A 23,916-nucleotide genomic window follows, 5' to 3' on the forward strand; every position below is an offset into this window, starting at 1 on the left:
AATTAATGTGGGATGTGGTGTAAGAGAAGGCAACAACAAAAACATTGGAGGGGAATGAGAACTAAGAGATTTTGACAAGGGAAAGTTGCATGTCAAATGCTGCAGGGAAAAATCTAGGGTGAGGACTGGATAAAAGCAAGTGGCTTTGTCAATTAGAATATAATATTTATGAGGCTGGTTACGGTAGAATGGTAGTGACAGAGTCAATTTTCGTTACTTTGGGCATCAAATGGGAAATAAGGAGGTCCATTGATTTATGACTCATTCTATTGTATTTTATCGACCTAAAATAATGCCATGATTAATCTAATTAAAATTAATAATTAGGTCAGACATTAACTGGCAGTATCAAATATGTCAGAAATGAAATTACAGTTCTGTGCTAGTAATGTTTCTTGGTTGTAAACAACAGAAACCTACTGTAACTTAAAGCAGAAACTGCAGACATTAAGCAGAAAAGGAATTTATTGGAAGGCTATTTGTTAGTTCACAGACTCCATGGAAGGCTGGAGAATTCAGCTTGAAATGTGGTGGGAACCAAAGGAGGCCACACAGCAAAGAACACAGCCATTGTCTCAGCTCAAGAAGTTGGGTTAGGACCACCAACCACTTAACAGCCCACAGCTTGCTAGTACTGCTGCCAGTGGCAGACTCTCTTCACAGCCATGAATAATCTGTATCTCTCTGAGTCTTTATTCACTAATGCCCAAGTCTTTGAACTTAAAAGGAGTATGTGATTGGCCAAGCTTAGGTCACATGTCCATGCTCTAGTTGCCGGAGAGCTGGGAGAGAGGCTATGTCTCATTGCTCCAGGCTTCTGTAGTTGGAGATATTTCCCTCACAAAAATGCACTCAGTGGTGATACCAACAAATAGAAAAGCTATTGGAATGCTGGATAGCCAAACCAACAGCTAGTACTATAAAAACTAAGTACAAAATCTTAAAGATTAGGGAAACTAATTTGAAATTCACATGACCAAAATGAAAATTATTTAATAAGCTCAGGAATGTAATCCATGGCTTGCCTTACCAATATTAAATATCAAGAGTATCAAATTAAAAACTTGGCTTTGATCTCTCCTGCTTTGTACCTTATAGTATAGGCCCTTCAATGTCCTCTCTCCCAAATCTCTGGGCCCCTATAACCTACCCTGGGATTCACGATGGCAGCCTGGTCAAACTAAATGGAGGCGACACTACTGAACCTACTAGTAGGAGCACATTTCTGGGGATGAGATTAGTCTCAGCTAGACCTGGATGGATATTAGGCGTAGCTGTGACCCTTTGGAGGGGAAAGAGAAAAATACCACTCTGCAGAAGAGCAAATTGGGTTGAAGCTAGGGGAAAAGTGCTTTGGGTCACAGCAGAAGCTGAGTGGCTGGGCCAGGCCAGGGATTGGGTGGGGTAGGAGACATTATCGGTGGAAGGAAGAAGAGAAAGGCATGTGTTGCACAGATAGTGGCTGCCCAAATTCTTCAAGTAACTAGGCCTGTGACTTTTTTTTTTTTTTTTTGGTACTGGGATTTAACTTGATTTTTAAAGGTGCTTCCCTGCCAGAAGACCATTATGAAGTCTCCCCACAGAGGAAAAGACCCTTTATCTGTGTAATTCAAATAAAACTAGACTTTTTTGCTTGCACTTTTAAAAGACTAATTTTGGCATAGTGACACATCCAAAAGAAATACAAATCCCAAACTTCCAAAACTTGATAAGTAATGTAGCTCTTTAATGGAGTCTACTGAAGCTACTTTAAAGGGAATATTAAACAACAGCAAAATGTCCCCATTGCCCCCCCACCCCCCACACACAGAGTCACTGCCCCAGTCTCTCTTCTGTCACACAAAGGCCGCAGCTCAAATTATAAAAGTGCTTTCATTCCTAGGCTCAGGAGTTTGGATCAGTTTGTAAGTGCCTGTCACCCTCAGTTTCCTTTATTCAGCAGTGGAACGGTGGCTCTCCACTACGAGGTGGAAAGGAATAAACCCAAACAGCAGTGTCAATGCCCATGCTCATGTTACCTGTTGCACTTCCTCAGGGACTTCTCTGACCTCAAACTTTTGAATCCTTTGTTTAAAAAAGAATTACCAAACACTTCTAATAGTGCTTTCTATGTGCCAAGTCACTATTCCAAGTGCTTTAAAGTATTAACTTGTTTAATCTTTATGAACAATCCATGCAATAGGTATTGTTACTGTCCCCATTTTACTGATTAGAAAACGGAGGCACAGAGAGATTAAGGAACTTGGTTTAGATCCTGCAGCTAGAGATTAAGTGGTAGAGGCAGAATTCAAACCCAGGCAGTACAGGTCCAGAGTCCATGCTCATTATCTCTATCTGTGTCATGCTGGCCAGTGCTTGTAAATCAGCATCCTGGAATGGTTTGCATTAGAATCACCAGGGATACTTGTTAAAAATGCAGTATTTTGGCCCACCTCAGACTTACCATGCCAGATTTTTTTTTTTTTTAGAGAGTAGAGTACCTGGGTATTTATATTGTAAAGTCCTGCAGGTGATTCTCTGTATCCTTTGTTAAGAACTTCTGTTTCAAAAGGACTTAGTACTGTCACCATGTTCACTTCTGATCCTGGCTTCCTTTGAGCATAAGATTAAATGCTTTCAGAGGGATACCTTATTATTGCAGAACTTAAAATTGATACTATTGTACCGTAGTTGTCTTTTTAAACCATTTCTACCTGAAATTTAGTTGAAATCCTTTCTTAGAACAATATTTGACCAATGAAAACAAAATTTTCCACAAATGCATTTAAATGCAAAAATTCACTTGGAAACTGAGAACATGCTGTTCCATTTATGACGAGAATGAAGAGAACTGTAATAGGTTCTAGAAAGTATACCCTATGTGATATGAAAAGAGAACTCTGAATTATGGAACAGGTCTATATAGTATCATACCTCCATCCTTAGCAAGGATTGCAGCTGGCAATAAAGCTCAGCTTCTAGTGTGAGCAAGTGTTCAGTCTGGCTATTTTGCTAACCTGAGATCTCAAGAGAAATTTTGTCCACTAAGGTAGATAAATCAGATTATTGCAGATTATGGACTAATATTTTAAGGGCATTAAAAGAAATTTAAAATACATACTTCTTTTTCCCACTTTGTAGTTTGTCTTGTCAAGTCCAATCTTTCCTAAAATGTTCTTTATGGATATTTTACAGTCCTCCCTATTTCTTTGTGTGAAACCAAGATCAGAACTGCTTTGGAAAGAAAAGGATCAAGATCTGTAGTGAAGACTGGGGAAATATCCAGACACTGAGAATCAGGCAAGGAGAGATACCTTTAGAAATATAAATTAAGTAGGACCCCTCTTCCTCTACCTCTAGAAGGTTGTAGAATCACTGATATGAAGGAATCAGCTAGAATAATATCTCCCCGTGTTCCAGTCCCCTGCTTACACACCTAGGGCATTTGAGACTACTCTTGTACAACTTTACCCCATTCCTAGAGCCTCTGCCTAGAACTTTAAAAAATCATTTTTGGGGGGCCTCAACATTTCCCCCATTTTTTCCAACAAAAAGTAAAGTAATTCTCTTTGATATCAATATCTAACTTTTTCCTTGAAGTGTTTCCTAATTAATCACTTTTTTCAGAAAACTTGTTGACTCAGTTTGCTGTAGCCTCAGACCCTCCCTCTGTCCCTTCCCCATGCTTTGCTTTGGTAGCATATCTGTAGGATGCAGTTTAATTCTCAGGAAATTCACTTCCTGCCAGTAGTCCTGAGTAAAGTCAGTTTTTAAAATGAAACATCTTATAAATATTATGTCTGACAAACTCTCATATGGTTAAACTCTATGCATTTAGTGTTTGATCTTTTTCCTTAATAAGACATTTTTCGGATTGCCCCACTCTCGGCACTCAACAAATAATGATTGATAACAAGTTTCAGGAATCCTAATGTATTTTTCCTAAATCACACACGGTCCAACCTTTGAAGAAGCCCTGTATTACAGCTGACAAAGTTTTGAAATTTGATGAGCTCAAATTATTGAATGAAGTAATAGGAAGTATAGAGTCAAAAACTTCCTAGCCCTCTACCTGTCCAAAGCACGTAACCAACATTTTGTCTAAGAGCTTTCTTCAGGGAAAACAATCCTACCCAGGTTTATAAACACTTTCCCTGAAACTCTCATCAAGAGAGAAGAGCGATTTGGAGGCTACTGTCTTATTCTTGGGAAAGTTTACAAGGACTTGTTTTGACCATGAAACTCAAAATTAATTCTGGGTTTGAAAAAGAGGCATATGTAACTGTTAGGTTGAACCTTATTAAATTACTGAGTTTTTTTGATATATAAAAATATGCATTTATGTAAACATTATTTCTCAACTTAATGCAGTTTATAACATTTAAAAATCAGTATTTAATTGCAAATGATTTGTCCTTCATTCCAGCAATACAAAGTGTTGCATTAGTACCACCGAAACCAAAGGAATTGGCGAGTCCAGTACATCTTTTCTCAGTTTTCCATTCCTGTGTCTTGAGTGGAACATAATTGAGATCAAATTGTGGTTCTGTACAGTCTAGGTTTAAAGGAGGTGTCAGTTTTCGATAATAACAAGCCAGGGCGGTGAAAGCTGCCTCAACACCCTGGCAGCCCCCAGGAGGTGTCTGGTGGCTCCCATGGTAGAGGAAACAGCAAGGGCATGTGCATGGTCTTTGAAAAGATGTTTGATGGCTTTGTTTTCAGCAGCGTCTCCCAGTAGTGTGGAAGTAGCACGTGCATTGATATAGGATATCTCTTCAGGTTGTACACCTGCATCTTTTATGGCAGCAGCCATACATCTGCACCTGGTGTCATGCGGCCTGCGCAACCGCGGTCCCCTGAAGTTACTGAGATTTGACTCACAAAAATGACAGTTTTGTATGGTTCAGTCATACACTTTTTTGTGTGAATAAAAGGGGAGTTCAAAATCAGTTGGGCGGTTCTGGGGGCTTCCTATAGAGTTTGATATGAGAACCATCTCTTAAACTTGAGTTTGTACTTATTAGGATTTCAAGCTAATTTTTCCTCTGGTGACCTTGCCTGCATTATCAAATTTGAATTTAGTGTCAAAATTTTCCTCTTGTCAGAATGTGAACCTTGGCTCACTCTTGGGCCATCTGCTGTGCACTAATAGTTTTGATGTATTCCGCCTCTGGCTGACGTGTGCTAATGGTACAGATGCAAACTTTACATTTCCTTTTATTGGTCTGTAGTCTTATTGCATACATTAGTGGCACAAATACTGCATTCATATAGCTATTTCTATTAACTGTTTCTACTTTGGGGATGAGTAATGTACTTTGCCTATGTTTTTACTATGATGTGAAGTCCTACATCATAGACATTTTAATAGGCTTTTAAATGATTACACTATACTTAATTTTACTACCTCTAATTTTTTTTTTTGCAATTCTTATTTTCAGGATATGTCCCTATGTGTGTCTGTGTATTTAAATGATTTCAAATTTTCTGATTGCTTTTGCTTTTTAATTGCTTTAAATGAAGGGACACATTTGGTTTCTGATCAACAATTAGTATAACTACTAGAAATTAACATTAGTTCAGAATATTGTGAATCTGATAAATAACTGTGAAAGGCCTACTTTTAATTACTACTTTGACCTTCTTATTTTATTTTATTTTTTTTGTGCGGTACACGGGCCTCTCACTGTTGTGGCCTCTCCCTTTGTGGAGCACAGGCTCCGGAGGCACAGGCTCCACGGCCATGGCTTATGGGCCCAGCCTCTCCGCGGCATGTGGGATCTTCCCAGACCGGGGCACGAACCCATGTCCCCTGCATCAGCAGGCAGCCTCTCAACCACTGTGCCACCAGGGAAGCCCTGACCTTCTTATTTTTAAGATTTGATGTGCTCTTCAATTTGTTTGGCAGTTTGAAAGATACTTGGTAAGATAAATGAGGTAGAGTGATAGAACACAAAAGTTCTGTAGGGTAGGAACATAGATCAGAGAAAATTTAATACAAAGCTATTTTTCAAATGAGGATAGATGCTCTTTTTATTTTTGGTCTGGTTTTAACAGTTTTCTGTGTTGGAAAACCAACCCCATCTATGTAATCCAGTGTATATGGATCAAATATAAAATATTAAGAGGCTATTGTTATTAATGTGGACCTGATTTGCAAAACTTTTTTTTTTAAATAATGTGTTATATCTTCCTAAATTTTATTTATTTATTTTTGGCTGTGTTGGGTCTTCGTTTCTGTGCGAGGGCTTTCTTTAGTTGTGGCAAGCGGAGTCCACTGTTCATTGCGGTGCGCGGGCCTCTCACTATTAGGGCCTCTCTTGTTGCGGAGCACAGGCTTCAGACGCGCAGGTTCAGTAGTTGTGGCTCACGGGCCTAGTTGCTCCGCGGCATGTGGGATCTTCCCAGACCAGGGCTCGAACCCGTGTCCCCTGCATTAGCAGGCAGATTCTCAACCACTGCGCCACCAGGGTAGCCCTGCATAACTGTTTGACATGTTGATTGAAGTGATCTAAGTGAAAACTGCTTAGTGTCAGAAGTGCCACCTGTTGCAGATTGAGTTTCCTTCATTCCTACAGGACATCATTAGATATTAAGGACCTTCTTTTCTATCAAAAGTAAAGGACTCCAGGGACTTCCCTGGTGGCGCAGTGGTTAAGAATCTGCTTGCCAATGCCGAGACACGGGTTCGAGCCCTGGTCCGGAAGATCCTACATGACGCAGAGCAACTAAGCCCATGTGCCACAACTACTGACCCTGCGCTCTAGAGCCCGTGAGCACAACTACTGAGCCCACGTGCCACAACTACTGAAGCCCACGGGCCTAGAGCCTGTGCTTCACAGCAAGAGAAGCCACTGCAATGAGAAGCCCGCACACTGCAACGAAGAGTAGGCCCTGCTTGCCGCAACTAGAGAAAAGCCCGCACGCAGCAATGCAGACCCAACGCAGCCAAAAATAAATAAAAATTTTTAAAAAGCATAAATAAATAAATAACCCCAGCCTTGAGTCAGAGTTTCCTAATATAGGAAAAGCTGTTTTACCTAGTACAGCAGAGACTAGTGGGTAATCTGTTAATTAACAAAATTGGTTAAAGCAGGGGATCATTTTTTTTTAAAGATGTATATTATTTTGTTTCAGTTAATTATATAAATGTGCATTCATTTGCCACGTTTTGAGGTAGGGCCAATTCCTTTTGGGTCCAGATCTCCTAAAGTTCCATGTTGTCTTTCTTGCAATAAACTATACTCACAGTGCTCTCTTTTCACGCTGTATCTTATCAGTTACATAGTAGTTTATTAAATTACACAATTAGTAACAAATGCAATTAGCAAAAGTAGTTTTGGCAAAATACAAAAACTAGTCATGAATGTTCAGTGTGCTAGAGGCATCAGTCAGTAAGTTTTAGAGGGGAGTGGGAAGGGTCATTTAACCTAGTGAGTTAGTTTAAGTTAAGGTCAGTCTCTATTCTACACAGATATGTAGAATCAACATTTGGCAAAACTTAGTAAGACCTCAGTTTTATTGTGTTTTACCATAATAACCTCCAGCTGAGCAAAATGTGATCCTGTTCTTTTGATAAGTTAGTCTCCAGTGCGTTAGCTGTCTTAAAAAGAGAAGAAACAGATAACTTCGGATGCTGTATTATGCCCTAATATTTTGTCTTTTTCTAACGAAGTTCTTGGAAGAGGGGATTGGGAGACCTGTATGAAAATAGTGTATTTTCTCACGCACAATATTGTGTAACATTGGAAAACTGATGCTTCATTCTCATAGTGAAATGTTTTGGTGTTTTCCCACCAGTGTTTTTCTGACTTCCTCTGGGAATAAAAATAACGAAGCTTTGATTATAATATTTGTGCACATAGTTTCCTCCCTGAAGATAACCCTTGGTATCTCAGTCCTATAAAGGCTTTTTAGGAGTCCGTTTGAAGATATCGTAAAGTTAGTAACATAGTTTTGAATGACAGTGACAAAATATATCATATTTATCTCTATGGCAACATCTTTTTTTTCTACTTTTCCTTTTTATTTTTAAGTAGCTTCACCTTTGTTGCAGTTGGATTATATTAACTGACTTAATAGGAAAGAAAGTTTTGTTCAGATTCATCTAATTGTACCTTTATTTTTCCAGGATTGAATTTCCTATACAGGTTCTTTAATAAATAAGTAATGGGGGGGGGTAATATTAAGAATAACAATATCAGATAATATCAGATAACAAATGTGGGTTTTTGAATGCTGTCAAAAAAAGAGTAAAGCTTTCTCTGATTACTTTAACCCTTATTGAGATTTCTCTTGAGTAAATACCATTAGCATTATTTCACAAATTTATAATATAACAAGTAATCAGGGTTGTGTTTAGCTACGAGTGATAGAAAATCCAAAATAATAGTGGCTTGGACAAATTAGAATTTTGCTTCTCTCTCATGTGAAGTTCTGGAGATCTTACGGTAGCTCCTTGATCGTCAGGATCACTAGCTCCTTTATCTTATTGGTCCATAAATCTCAGATTGCAGTTTCCATCTCATAGTCCAAGATGGCTACTCCAGTTCTAGCAGTCACACCTGCATTCTAGCTAGCAGGGAAGAGAAAAGGGAAGGAGGAAGGTTGCCTTCCACCATCACCACCTTGACAAAGTTTCGTGCACCCTTTCTCCTTAAGTCCATTGACCAGAACTTGAATATATGGCTTCATTTGGTTGCAAAGGAATATAGTCCTTTTTCTGAGTGGCTTTGTGCCCAACTAAATGCCATTAGGAATGGAAGGTCCTATTTCTATTCTAATGTTATAGAAGGGAAAGCAGATATTGAGCACAAATGACTGTTCCTGCCACAATTAACATTCTTTCCCTAACAAAATAAAAGCTTGAATTTATGTTCTTTAAAAGAAACTATCGTCTGTAGCACGATGCTGAGTACGTGGCAGGTCACTATGCTCAGTAAATTTTTTTTAATGAATGGTACGAAGTCAATAAATACTTGTTGACTGGCTCCTTTTCTCTGGAGATGTCACTGTTAGGATTAGTGAAATGCCATAAAAAGTGAAATGAACATAGTTGGAGAGAAAAAATGATTGATGATTCATTGTTATGGCAAGAAACGTTTAACTTGAGGAAGAGAAAGTAAATGTTAAATGAAACAACAACTACGCTGTCCCAGGCATGTGTGTGTACAAATTATTTTTTAATATAAAATAAGCACAATTAGAGTTTGTAGTATACCAGCTTTGATTCCCTGCCGTTCTAACCTGTAGGCCTCTTGGTAAACAAGCACTTTAAATTATAGGTTTTCCTCCCATTTTGCAAACCTTTAATAATTAGAGGTAAGGCAGGTTAACTGTAATAGTTTTTATGCATTCAAGATGTGATTCTTCTTTTTCACAAATAATAATGTGATTTTTGGTTTTCTGCTGCAAAAGTAACTGCTTTGTTTGAAATTTAATGAAGAAAGTAGGAGGCATTATGTTTGGAAAATCGTAAGATCTTAGCAGGAAACTCAGCTTTAAGTCTGAGCCTGACCTTAACCCATGACCAATGGAATCTAAGTGTGTTTATTTTTACAGTAGCCTTAATTTGGGGCTTGTAAGTTTGTTGGTTTGTTTTCTCATTCAGTTTTGGGGATCCTGAAGCAGTATTTTAATTATAGGAGTTTAGCTATTTATAATTTTCATGGCATGAAGATCAGCATGTTTTGTTTTGTCTTGGCTATCATGTTATCTTACTCTCAGAAACGCGTGATCTTTGTGTCTAACAATGCACTTAAAAAGAAACCTCTCATGCTGCAAGGCTGGAATTCTAAAAGAACAATTTCACTCATCTTTTCCCCTCTTTTTAAAACAACATGTATGTTCTCTTGGAGATGTTGCCTTGAATTAGACAAAGCACAAGCAGTTACTGCAAATGTTTTCTGTACAGCTCTGTTCATGTACATTAATTTCAATTTGTTTTTCACAGATTTTTTTCTTAGCTTTGTCGATACTTATATTTCATAATCACATTGACTTTGAATTAAGTTGCATTGAATTTTTATCACTCTCAGCTATGTCAAATCCTACTTTTTGATGAGTCCTTCCACATAGCAAGTTTGTTGAATGAATGATAAGCAAACAGGAAAAGAAAGCAAGAGGGGTTAGACTGTGTGTCAGCTTTATCTCAGTTTAATCATGCTCCCTTAAATGGAAACATTTATATATATATACTTTTTTCTTTTTTTCCTTTTTGCTGTGACAATTCCCACGTTTTTGCTAGGAAAAAGAGGAGTTATTGAAAACAGTAGTTAATATCAAAGTCGTTAAGTCATTTATAATCAGCGTTGGAATACCTACAGATGTGTTTATCTTTTCCAAAACACTCATACTACCCTGTTTTTGATGCCAAACTCTTCTTGGCTCATTCTTATTGCAGTATTTGTGTGGTTGGAAACTAGAAACCTCAGATGCCCTGGGTCATTTATAGATGATCAGAGGTTGGCAATATTACATTTAGAATTATATAGTTATGCTAGACATGCATAATTTTTTTAACCCTTCCACTACGCTGGATAATTTTTAAGGGCGAGAACTACGTATCTTCTTCAGTATATACCTGTTGCTTACCAAAAGAAAAGTCTAACACTGGCTGCTTCAAAGGAGGAAGAGGAGGCTAAGCAAGCAAGGCTCTCGGCCTTGGCCTTGCTTCAGTGAGAATCTCTTTTATGTATCAGTAATTTGGGATCAGAATTCTTTTTTGGGGTGAGGGGAACGTTCCTCTTCTTTAAAAAAGAAGTTTGAAAGTGACTCTATTAGATAACTTCTGTGTCTTGTGACATTATCTAGTGTAACCTCCTCATTTTACAGGACTGGAAACCATACAGATCATACAGCTACTCAGCGGCAGAGCTAGAATTAAAATCCCTCTGTTCTGACTGCTTGACCAATACTCTTTATAGTATACTGCAGCATATATGTTATCAGAACCTAGGAATATTCTAAGAATACTATTGATACGTAGTACCTGGTAATGATAGTCATTCAGTAATTCATAATGTTTATTGCGTTATGAATGAATGAATCGTAAAATGGTTTGTAGTTAATTACCCCCAAAGCCAGGTTCAAATAAAAACTGTCATTTTTTTATGATTGCGATGAAATGTTGGCATCCTAAGAACTCTGAATTTGACTTGTTATAGGACTAAGCCAATTATTGTGAGTAACAACTTGTTCTTTGTTAATCTTAGGATCACCTGCTGCTACCAGCTACCACCCATAACAAGACTACAAGACCAAAGATGTCAATTGTATTACCAGCAATAAACATAAATGGTAAGTTGGAATTCTGGTTTATGAACGACATGCAATTGCTTTGTTTAACCTAGATTCTCTGGATTAACTAAAAGACACAAAATGTTCAGTTGGTTAGTTATATGTCCATGCATTAATTCTGAAACATTTTCCCACTGTTTTCACAAAATATTATTTTTAAATTCTTGTGCTCTTTTAAAAAGTAAAGGATTTAATTTAAAGTTGCTTTTTAAATTACTATATTTTTAAAAGAAAAAAAATCATTCTCTTTTATTTACAAAATTGGAACAGTTAACATCTTTACTGATCTATACACTTGTTGTCTGGGGCCTTTCTGGTAATACATGATGTATAAGAAGTCCCTGCTGTGTTCTGAGAGTGAATTTGTAAGTTAGGTTGTTGGAACTCAGTTTCCTATATCACATAAATGGTGATATGATTCCCAGACCAAACCTAAGAAGCCTATTTATATTTAATCCGTAATACTGATGAATTTGATATTGATAGTATTACCATTGCATTTTGTTCCCCCACTAGTTCTGGGTATTGGATAAAATACAAATAATACCGTTAATACTTTGAGAGTATCCAGAGATGTTAAGGCATAGCGTACTTGCTTAGAGTCTAGGAGGAAAAATAAGGCACAGAAATCACTGTATCCCAAAGAGAACGTCCCATAAGGAATAAAGAAAGTACTAAAGAAATTTAGTAAAGAAGAGATTACTTCCAGCTGGGTTCTTCATGGAAAAGAGAACTCTCACTCCCAATACCAGCTGTGTGTCGTAAATGAGCACAGTGTATATTGTTGGCTGATTACTTCCTCTGACATGTCATATTAGGCTCTAATGAAACTAGGAGAATTGGCTATCCTTCTCAAGTCCATTTATCTGGTGTAATAGAACTACTGGTAAATTTTCTGTCTAGTAATGGGAACCTTATAGTTTAATGAGTAAGACGAAAATGAAAAGCCCTTTAACCTGCAGTTGAACCAATCCACATTCTGATTGATGATCATGATTAAGCCACCAAATACAGTTATAAAACAAAACACTGGGATTCTAGATAAACTCCAGTAAAATGTAGTCTTAGAGAAAAAGTATTAGATATTCATTGTACATATTAAGACCATAGAGGACTATAGAATTTCAGTTAGCTGTATATAGACAGCTTATTAGAAATGCTTAGGAGGCAACGTTATAGACACAAAATAAAACTTCTTTTTTTGTTAAAGCATAAAAGAATTATGACATTTTCTTAGTCTTACAAAGACAACAAATTTGTTAAAGAAACAAACTATAACATTGAGACGAACTTGTCTTCCTTCAATAAAGGCATACCCCTGAAGCTTTCATGGAGCAATCATATTACAACTTCAAGTGGAACAGTATATTTCAAAGTGTACTATATTACACTCCAAAGAATATACTTAGGGAATATTATTAATCTTATTCCATAGGTACCTAGGTTTCTCTGCTTGAACCGTAATAGATTTAACTTCTGGTCGGCTTATGCTCAGAAAGGCTATTGTCTAAGCTTCAACAAGGCAGAATTCACTTAACTTTGTTGTTCTGATCTCAGATTCTTATAAAATAAAACCAGGCATTCTCTTGCATATCACTGAACTATCCGTTTGTATTAAGCCAAGAACAATAAGATGCTGTTTGATTCTGATTTTCTTGGCCAGGGGACTAATTTTTGAAAATGAGCCTTTTCATGGATTTGAAAAATACAATAATTAAAGGATCATTTCCTTGTTAATCTTGTTTGGGTTTCTTTGTAAATAAGTTTTGTTTTCCTTTTTAGGATATAGTATACTGTTAGAAAATTTAAGATTCAAATTCAGGAAATACTGATTGAGTATATACCATGTGTTCAGTCCTGTGCTGCATCCTCAGCCTCTTTTCTGAACCATCTCTTCACCTTCTTGCTCTAACAGGGGCTACTTCTCAAAGTAGAGCTTGATTTTTCCTCCCCACCTCATATACCTCTGAGCCTGCAGATGGGGTGGGTCGTATCTTTGCTCCCCAATACAACTTCCAAATGACCTCTCCTTTTTTCTTTGGTCTCCCTAACATCTTTCAAGTTTATAACACTCCTCCTACCCTTCTTTGTTGCTGTCTTCTATCCCACCTTCACTGATGACTCTCCACCACTGCTTTTGTCAGCTCTTTGTAAAACTTCAGCATCCACACAGAGGACTCATCCAGCACTCTGGCCTCTTTAGATCCAGTCATCTTTTATTTCTGCACTACCTCAGCCTCCCATCCACACGATCATACTCTAGACCGTATCATCATCCGTAATGGCACTCCATTTGTAATCTCCTCTTCAGGCATCTCCCTCTGACTCTTACTTACTCTCCTACTGTAATACCCACACTCCAGCTGGGTATCTCTGACCTCACAGATCTCCAGCCCTCTGACCCTACCACTTTTTCTGTGTCCATTACATCCATCATGGCCATACACCCCTCCTTACCCAGCCTACATTCCATGTCCCATACTATCACCACTCTCTTGCAAACTACCCTCCTGGCTCCTCTTTTCTTAGGTCCCACTTGCCTGTAAAAATCCCACCCTAGTTAAACCCAGTTATCCTCTTTATGCCTGCTCTCAAGCAGCTGACAATTGCTACAAAATATCATCCAGTCAGGACAAGTAGATTCACTTCAAATTTATGACCGTGAATTCCAAAGGGGCATTCAATACTGCATGTCAGGAATAAAGACGCAGACGTAGAGAATGGACTTGAGGACACGGGGCGGGGGAAGGGTAAGCTGGGACGAAGTGAGAGAAGTAGCACGGACATATATACACTATCAAATGTAAAGTAGATAGCTAGTGGGACGCAGCTGCATAGCACAGGGAGATCAGCTCGGTGCTTTGTGACCACCTAGAGGGGTGGCATAGGGAGGATGGGAGGGAGATGCAAGAGGGAGGAGATATGGGAACATATGTATAACTGATTCACTTTGTTATAAAGCAGAAACTAACACACCATTGTAAAGCAATTATACTCGATAAAGATGCTAAAAAAAAAACAACCGCTTGTCATTGCTAGTAAATTCACTTGCCTTCCATCTGAAACAAGAATTTCTCACCTTCTCTTCTCAAATATCCAACATCCCCTCTCCTCACCCCCTCAGCTGATGAACTCACCCAAATGCTACATTGAGAAAATAGATGTAATTGTATAAGAGCTGCTTTATCTTTCTGCTCCCAGCTGCATCTACACCCACAAACTCTGCCTTCCTTCTTATTGCACTGGGAGAAAAGTATCTTCCATGGAGTTCTAAATCCCAACTTTGCTACTTATTGGATAAGTATAGTTGGGCAAGTTAATTAACTTTTCTGTACTTGGCTTCCTGTAAAAGGAGATATTACTAATACCTTCCTCTTAGATTTGTGTGCGAATTAAATGAGCAAAAATGCTTTAAATAGTGCCTAGCTGTTAGGTTAGTCACTGTTACCACCTTTGTCATTGTCATCATCATCACCCTTATCTAAGGTGACTCCTTCCTTTTGGATTGTGCATTCCAGTCCTTCTCACAGTTTCAAAGACTTTGCTCCTGCATTTTTAGTCTTTCTATCCTGAATGATCAGTTTCTTCGCTACTGGATCATCCCCATCAACGTACAAAATGTCTTAGTATTCCTTTTGGTGTAGGGAGACTCTCTTAACTCCACGTTCTGTTTCTCTGCTACCCTTCATAGCAAAGCTCTTGAAAGAGTTACCTGCACTCGTTGCCTCCATTTGCTTATCTCCCATTCTCTCCTCTGCCCACTCTTACCTAGCTTTTGCCCCTACTGAAATGCTCTTGCAAAAGGGCCACCAATGACCAGTATCTTGCCAAAGCCAAAGGTCATGTCTTCATTCTCATCTTACCTGACCTCTTAACAGTATTTGACACGGTTGACTATTCCCTCTTGTTTTCAGTCCTCCAATTTTTATTTTTAAAAACTTCAAATCTACAGAAAAGTTGAAAGATGAGTACAGTGAGTATATGGAGAACCTTTACCGAGATTTCACCAATCGTTGACATTTTTCCGCATTTGCTTCATTTTTATCTATTTATCTGTTTACAGTCACATGTGTTTTTTTCTGAACCATTTGAGTTAGTTGCAGACATTTTAACACTTCACCCGTAAATACTTGAATATGCATCTCCTAAAAAAAGGATGTTCTCCTATGTAAGCACAATAAAATGACCACACCAAAGTTTAACACTGATACAATAGAGTTTAATATAGTATCCGTATTCAAATTTCCACATTTGTCCCCAAATATTCTCTATAGCTTTTGGGGGGAGGGATTCAGAATCCAGTCCAAGGTCATACATGGCATCTACTTGTCACACCTCTTTAGTCTCCTTTCATCCAGAACAGCTCTTCTGCCCTTTTTAGAATTGTTTTGCATGACATATACATTTTTTTAGAAATCAGATTTATTGAGGTATAATGTACACACAATGAAAATCACCAATTTTATGTGTACAGTTTAATGAGTTTTGACAAATGGAAACAGTTGTGAAACCACCACTTCAATCATGATATCAACATTTTCACTACTTCAGAAAGTTCCTTTGTGCCCCTTCACAGTGTCACCTCAAGTTCATTTTTGATATTCCCTCTTTTGAAACACTTTATTTTGTAGGCTTTTATGATACCACAGCTTGTCTAGTTTTCCTCCTGTATCTCCTTCTCGGTCAGCTTAGCCAGCTCCTCCTCCTCTGTGAGGACAGGAATGTTGTTTCTTATGTCTGCACTTATGACCATAACCTCAGCACCTAGAGCAGTGTCTGGCACAGGAAACACTGCAGGATGTTCACCTCTGTTCCTTTATGTAATGCTCAGCTGCCAGCTAAGTATTATCTTCATTTTATAGATGAAGATGTTAAAGCTTATGGAAGTAAGTCATACCATTTATTCAACCACTACATAATGGAGAGCCAGGATCTAAATACATTGTATAAAATATATTTTGATCAATCATTATACTGTTAATGAAATGAATATTAAAGACGAATGTGCAAACATTAAAAATATTTGGACTCCAGAATTCCAGATAGACTTTTATACCAATTTGTCCCTGTGGTATAAAGGTTAAGCACATTTATTGAGAGCAGTATAATTCAATGTAATATGATGTTTTGGATTTGATAGGCACGTTTGTTGAATGACAGAATAAGCGAGGTAAATGTTATTTGGTCATTACTTTGTGGTCACTTGAAAGACTTTACTATTTTAACTCTTTGATTAAAAACAGTTGGCAAGCACAGTTTAGTCTAGTCTTTTCAAATATAAAATAATTAAAATATGTACTAGGTTACCTTTCTGCCACATTATTTTAAAAATTTGGAATTCACAGTAAAGAGTGAATTGAAATTATTAACCTCCTTTTAACAATTGTTCTACAAAGGAAAACACATGTGAAAAACTGAACTGTAGAACTGTCCAAGATTCAGAGATAGATTCCTTTGACTTATTAGGCGATGAATTTGACAAGCTGTAATATAATTATATCATTTATAATCTGAAGAGTATAAGTTACATGGGCTCAAAAACGTTTGAGCATCTGTTTATTTGAGCAAAGTCATCGTGAGGACATCCCTAGTATCAAAGTTTTTCATCCTGAGTAATATGAGGACTTGAGGAAGTTGAATAAAATATATTTTCTGCCATTTCTGAATTCAAAAGTTACGTGTAACTTGGAAAGAAAAAATGAGTTGTGGGTTTGATCCCTCTCTCTGACTTAAAGTGGAGCCTGCAGAATTTTGGAGAGGGTGTAGAGGACATAAAGTCAGATTTTATTGAGCAACTAGATTTTGTAGTATCCTGGATAGGATATTTGGGAAGAGGAATCTGATTTTCCAATTTTAGCAAAGTAAATTAGATTGCTGGCCTTAAACTATAATGTATAATGATACTACTTTGTGGTTTTGAGCTGTGGAAAAAAGTCTATATAAAGAAATAGCTAAAGAGAGTAGGATATGGGTGTGAAATTAATGCCATTTAGAAAATACTAGTCACACCATTCTGTGTTCTCCATGCCATATTTAATTTTTGTAGTTTATTACTCTTCATTTTGAATTATCTTTATTATTTAATTTCCTTTGTCTCATAAGAGAGTTGAAAACAGGTTACTGAAGCTGTAAGAAAGAAAGTCTTTCTTTGAGGAAGTCTTCACACTGAAGATTATTGAAGTAAAATGAAATTCTAGGTATACTTTAAAAAAGCTTTTAAAAAATGATTGCAGATGGATGGCAGAGCAGTTGGTGATGAATTAAAAGCTATTGCTATTTTTTTGAAAAGGATTCTGGAAGGTCTCCTTGTAGATACCGTAAGTTGACATTTCCTGCTTTTAAATTATTTCCACTCATAGTAAATCTGCTCATTTCCTTTCTTTCACTCTTTTTTATTTTTTTTGATTCTCTTTATAAAAATTAATTAATTTACGGTTACGTTGGGTCTTTGTTGCTGCGCGCGGGCTTTCTCTAGTTGTGGTGAGCGGGGGCTACTCTTCATTGAGATGCGTGGGCTCCTCATTGTGGTGGCTTTTCTTGTTGCAGGGCACGGGCTCTAGGCACGCAGGCTTCAGTAGTTGTGGCACGTGGGCTCAGTAGTTGTGGCACGTGGGCTCTAGAGCACAGGCTCAGTAGTGGCGCACGGACTTAGTTGCTCCGCGGCATGTGGGATCTTCCCGGACCAGGGCTCGAACCTGTGTCCCCTGCATTGGCAGGTGGATTCTTAACCACTGTGCCACCAGGGGTATCCCCACCTTTCTTTCACTCTTGATAAGTAATTCAACAAAATAGAACATAGAAGAAAGAAGAATTTTTTTAATGGTAGCTACTTGGTAGACATCTTTTATCAGGGAATGAACACAGCTATTAACAGATACGTTTCACAGTTTGACCAGTGCTTTTGTTGATTTGGTTTTACTGTTCTCCTTCCCTCTGTATGCCATGTAGCTAAGTTAATGTTGTAGGTGAGTAATAAAATAAAACTGCAACTCTACTTCTACCCTATCATTATTAAGGGTCCAAGTAGGTGAAGTTATGACTACAAGGCTAAACTGTAATTATATTTAATCTCAAAATAATTTCCATGTAAAGAAAATCTAGGAGACGTCACTAACAATGAAACATCTTTTTAGTTGGAGAGGGTATAACAGAAGGGCAGGAAGCAAACCAACCAAATAAATGGATTGGTTTTAATAATGAGACTGTTGATACAACTGCTTTTGATAATCACTTTCATAGAAGTGCTATCCGAAAGAAAGTATATTTGGAAACTGTCCTATTTTAGACTTGTTCTGCTCAAGCAGGCTGGTTGCCCAAGAGAGTTGTGCCTGAAAGTTGTGCCTTTTCTTCTTATATATTCATTTCTCCTTAAAGGCCTACAGGCTATTTAGTTTTTTAGATATATTTACAATTTTGCATTTTCACTGCAGTTCATTCCATTTCAGTGTCATGTAATTGTATCTAATTGAGTAAATGGAGTCGTCTCTTGAAACCATGTTTCAATTTTTTTAAAATGCATTATCAAATTGTTCTCTCACTTTTGACTCACTATTAAAACCACTAGTAAAATTCCCATACTGAGAATTTCTACTAAGGAAGGGAGAAAAATCTCACTACTCACCTGAAAAAGAAAGTTTTTTCTCTCAAAATATATACAGAGATCTGTTAATTATGTATTATATAGTAATAACTGACAAGTAAAATGATGAACATTAAATAACATTTACTATACTATGATAAGCAATACCTTTGTAAAGACCTAACTTTACCTTTTGAGCCACAGATTGAGTTGGCAGTTTTCTAGTGAGAAGACAGTCACCTAAGGTAGACAGAGTATGACTCCAGTTGTCTTTAGAATTTGGGTAAAATTTGGCTCAATTCCTTAGGTCCCTTTTTAGCTCATAGCATCCACTGATGCTAAGTTACCAAGTGGATCTAGACCAACAGTGATGACTTAGATCAGTTCTAAACCATAAACAATATGCTGATTGATTTTTTAAAAGAGAGATCAATTAGGTACTGGGTGGTTATAAATCTCAATGCCTATGGTATAGGATCAACAATTAGAGGAATATGATAGATGGTAAAATCTTGGTGACTAACATAATTTGGTACCTTTTTTCTAGCAGGTTTTATGTCTGTAAATTTCTAGCAGACTTTGTGTCTCATTGGATATAAACTGTGTCACATTCTTATGCCTAGCTTCAAGGGAGGCTCAGAAATGTAATGTTTTAACTAGGCACATTGTGATCTGAAAAATATGTGGACTTCGCTTAGTATGGACATAATGGATATTGTGGACAAACAAGCATCTGCTGCTTGCTGCAGCACTCCATCATGTGCTGTGTTGGGATTGAGCAAGGTGTCTAGGAGGATACAGTAAAGAGAGGATTCATGTTGAGGAGAGATGAGGAATAAGTGTTTATTACATGGGATACAGTTATATGATTTAGGTCATGAATGAGTTAAGGAAGTGACTTTAAGCTATCGAATTTTAAGAAAACACTATAAAAGCTCTATTAAGAGACTGTTGATCTGGCTGAGGTCTGTAAATAGAAAAAAAAAAAATAAGAGGGAAGCTGAGCTAGGAAGAAGGGGAGGGTAAATTGAAGCTTCAGAGAAGATGAGCTAGGAGACATTGCAGCAATCTTGGGGTGAGGTCATTAAAGGCCTGGAATGGAAAGAAAAGAAAATGTCCAAAGAAATGTAAAGGAAAAATCTACAGTGCTTGGCAACTGAAGGAGAGAGAAGTAAAAGCTGATTCCATGATCTTGAAATAGCTGTCCTATTGCTGTTTCTTGCCACCCTCATTTCCTCCGGTTGGCTTTATTTCCCTTTTACTTCTTGAAGTCATCAGGGTATCTGTTTTTAACTCCTTCCAAACCATTAGGTTATTCCTACTTAGTATAGCCTCTTCTGAACCCTCTTCTACAAAGTAAATCTGAAAATAGATTTTTTAAATAGAAGAAAACTATGATTAATGGTATATCTGCCTTTATGTACTTGGAATACTTATCACTTTGTGAAAAATGATTATTATTTTGATGATTTATTGGCAGTTGTACAGGTAATTTTTTTCCACGAGTAGTTTGTCTTTTTTGTATGTAATTTACTAATCAACGATTTAATCTATTGGAGCTTTCACAAGACTTCAGAGGTTTAAGTTAGACCAGTTTGCACTGCATCTTCTAGGATATTAGGACTTCCTTGACCCAAAGGAGCTTATTGCCAAGCCCACTGTACCTAACTGACCTTCAGAGTCCTGTTACCTTCAGTGAGATCACTTTCACTCTTTCTCCCTTGTGACAAAAATCTGTTTCTACTCAAACAGATGGTTTAGCTTTCAACTAATAAAAACTACAGATCAGCATCTATTTAGCCAAAAAAATTGGTTTGAACCTCCTACTGACCGTCCAAAATCTGAAATATTTCTTATTTATACATATTGAACTCAGAATGGATTTATCTTTATACTGGAAAATTAAGAACCTTGTAAGTGTGTCAGAAGATTGAGCCATTTCACATAATCTCAAGTTTCTGTTTTTCAGAAGACCTGCTTAACAAGCACAGGTTCAACTCCTCTGTGTGTTCTCTTTTGCAAGGATACCAATTGGAAACACTAGGTATCATAACTTTCTATGGAGTGTTGCACTGTTCTTTTAGCATTTGCATGGTAAATTCTTTGATATTTAAGACATAAGCTGAGGACAGGGTGATAGGCCAGCATCATCTCAGGGATATACATGTCAAAGACATTGTAATTTTTGTTCACACTGGGAAATACTCCTCCTTTGGGGCTTTTGCAAATAAAGGTTAGAGAGTCTGAAGAAATCTGTATTTCATTTTTCTGAATCCAGATGTTGAAATTGAAAATACGGATACAGATATTAGAGTTAATTAGAGAGAACTTTTGCTTTGGGGATCTTGAGTATGTTAGGCAAGAGTAGCCTTTGAACTCAACCAAATATCCATAGAGATATTTTCCTCCAGATTTATTACAGATTTTATAGAAACAAATGCATGCCTTAAACATAAGATTTAGATTAAATAATGAGACAGATGAACTATAAAATAGTTCGTTGCTAGGAGCAGAGTTGTTAGGAAGGCCATATAGATAGACTCTTTGAGGATATCTAAAGCCCATCTCTTTGTTCTCATTCTGCTTACTATGTAGGACAGAACCTTGTGGGAAATGTGATCTACTTGGCATCACTACAGTATAGATTAGCACAAAGAAAGACACATTAATATTCATGTATTCAAGCCATAAAATATCAGGGTTTAAAAGGCTTTAGTACAAAGTCATACATGCTAACTCCCTTCCAGTGTTTGGATTCCCTTTTGCAGCGCTTTGCTCAGTGGCCAACAAGTTTAGAAGCAGTCACCTCCTGGGATGAAGACTACCTGCTTTAAATAGCCCTGGCAGTTTGCGAATTGTTTCTTTTCTGTCTCTTCCTTACTCTACCCATAAATCTACAGGATTAAATATAAACTATTTCTTCTACATGACAGACCTGTAGCTATTTATACACTGTGTACCCTCTGAGTCTTCACATACCAAGGCCTTCCAGTTTTCAGAAGCTATCCTTGTGACCTGGGTTCAAGGTGCTCCATTCCGGTCATTCTCCTCTGAATGGGCTCTGCTTTTCCCACCTCTTTTAAAGAGACTGTGAATGCTGAGCATAATGGAGTATCTCCAGATTCTATACAGACGCTCCCCCATTTACAAATGTGCGACTTCACAATTTTTTGACTTCAAGATGGTACAAAAGTGATATGCGTTCAGTAGAAACCGTACTTCAGATTTTGAATTTTGATTTTTCCCCCAGCCTAGTGATATTGGTGATGTAATACTCTTGTGATGCTGGGCAGCAGCAGCTCCCAGCCAACCACGTGATCATGAGGGTAAACAACTGACACACTTACAGCCATTCTGTACCCCTACAGCCATTCTGTTTTGCACTTTCAGTACAGTAGTCAATAAAGTACATGAGATATTCAACATTTTATTATAAAATAGGCTTTGTGTCAGATGATTTTGCCCAACTGTAGGCTAATGTAAGTGTTGTAAGCACATTTAAGGTAAACTAGGCTAAACTATGATGTTTAGTAGATTAAGTGTATTAAATGCATTTTTGACTTATATTTTCAGTTTACAATGGGTTTATTGGAATGCAGCTCCATTGTATGTTGAGTAAGATTTGTATAGTATATTTCTTTTCGTGAAACCACAGTGTTTTTTTCCAGTTACGTCAGGCATTGTGCTTTCTGTCAAATATAGTTCATGACTCTTTTCACATATATTACTGCCAAGTCATGTCTCCATTTTGCTTGATGATTTTGATTTTTGGACTAAAGTTCAGGACTGTGTTTTTATCCTGATTTAACATCTTTTGGATAGAGTTTTTTCTTAAATCGCCTACTCAGCAGACATTTAGGAAATGCTCTCCTAAAACCATAAAATAAGTTTGGGGCCCGTCCCTCACCTTGTCTGCCCAGAATACTCTGAACTCCCTTATTTTTGTAACATTCATATCATTTGTAATCAGTTGTTCATTGTCTAACTTCCCTGCTAAATTGTAGTCTCCCTTAAGGTTAGGGACCTTGTTTGTTTTAATATTTTTTGTTATTCCTAATGCCTTACAAAAATAAGTACCTGACACATAGTAGGTGCTCAAATTTTTTTTGTCAAATTGAATTAAATATATAAAGCATACATACAAGCCAGGCACTTGTATAGAGTGTCCGAGAAACAAATATAATTAGTTAAATAAATACACACACACAGAGTGATACTTGCTGAGTCTTGAAGGATAAGTAGGATTGGCCAAGTGGAGGAGATATTCTAGGCAGAGGGAACAGTATAATAGTGATATCAGAAAAAGAAAAATACTTAGCCAACTTGGGGGATTGAAGTAGGATTAAAGAACACAGGAACTGAGGTGTAGAAGAAGCTAGAGAGGACGGCAGAAGCCAGTTTGTGAAGGCCTTGCATGACATGGTATGGAGTTTTGAATATCCTAACAATAATAGGGAGCAACTAAAATTTTTTGAGCAGTGGAGAGGCACAAATAGACTCATGTTTCAAATATTTCCCTTACAGCCGTGGAAAGGATGAATTAGAGGGGCTGATGCTTTTACAGGGACAACAGTTAGGAAGTTATAATCATCTAGGTAAGAAGTAAGTGATGAGTACTTCATGTAAAAAAAAGGATGCCAGATAGATAGATAGGTAGGTAGGTAGAACCTGCAAACCTAGCAGTCTGAAAAAACAAACATTGATTATTTCACACAGTTTCTGAAGGTCAGGAATCTGGGAGCAGGGTGGTTCTGGCTCCAGGTCTCTCCTGAGGTTGCAGTCAAGCTACTGGTGGAGATGAAGACTTGCCTGGGGCTGAAGGATCTGCTTCCGAGCTCACTCACTGTTGGTAGGAGGCTGCAGCTTCTCATTATGTGGGCCTCTCCCTGGGGCTTCCCTCCAAGTAAGTTATGCATGAGAGTGAGAAAGTGAGCAAGTGAGAGAGCTCCCAAGAGAGCAGTCAGTCTTTTAAACTTAATCATGGAAGTGACATGCCATCAGTTCTGCTGCATGCTGCTAGTTACATAGACTGACGCTGGTTCATCGTAGCAGGGAACTAC

General features: G+C 37.6%; 1 protein-coding gene across 1 annotated transcript in view; it reads left to right on the forward strand.

Moving 5' to 3' along the window:
- The window catches only part of ATF6 (activating transcription factor 6), a 216,134-nt gene that overhangs the window by 156,891 nt on the left and 35,327 nt on the right, over positions 1-23,916 (forward strand). Inside the window, exon 15 of the mRNA XM_065885140.1 lies at positions 11,193-11,277. Coding sequence (XP_065741212.1) covers positions 11,193-11,277 — 85 coding nt within the window. The remainder of the gene's footprint in view (positions 1-11,192; positions 11,278-23,916) is intronic.

The sequence above is a fragment of the Phocoena phocoena genome, chromosome 1 (genome assembly GCF_963924675.1).
Source record: "Phocoena phocoena chromosome 1, mPhoPho1.1, whole genome shotgun sequence".
Classification (NCBI taxonomy): domain Eukaryota; kingdom Metazoa; phylum Chordata; class Mammalia; order Artiodactyla; family Phocoenidae; genus Phocoena; species Phocoena phocoena.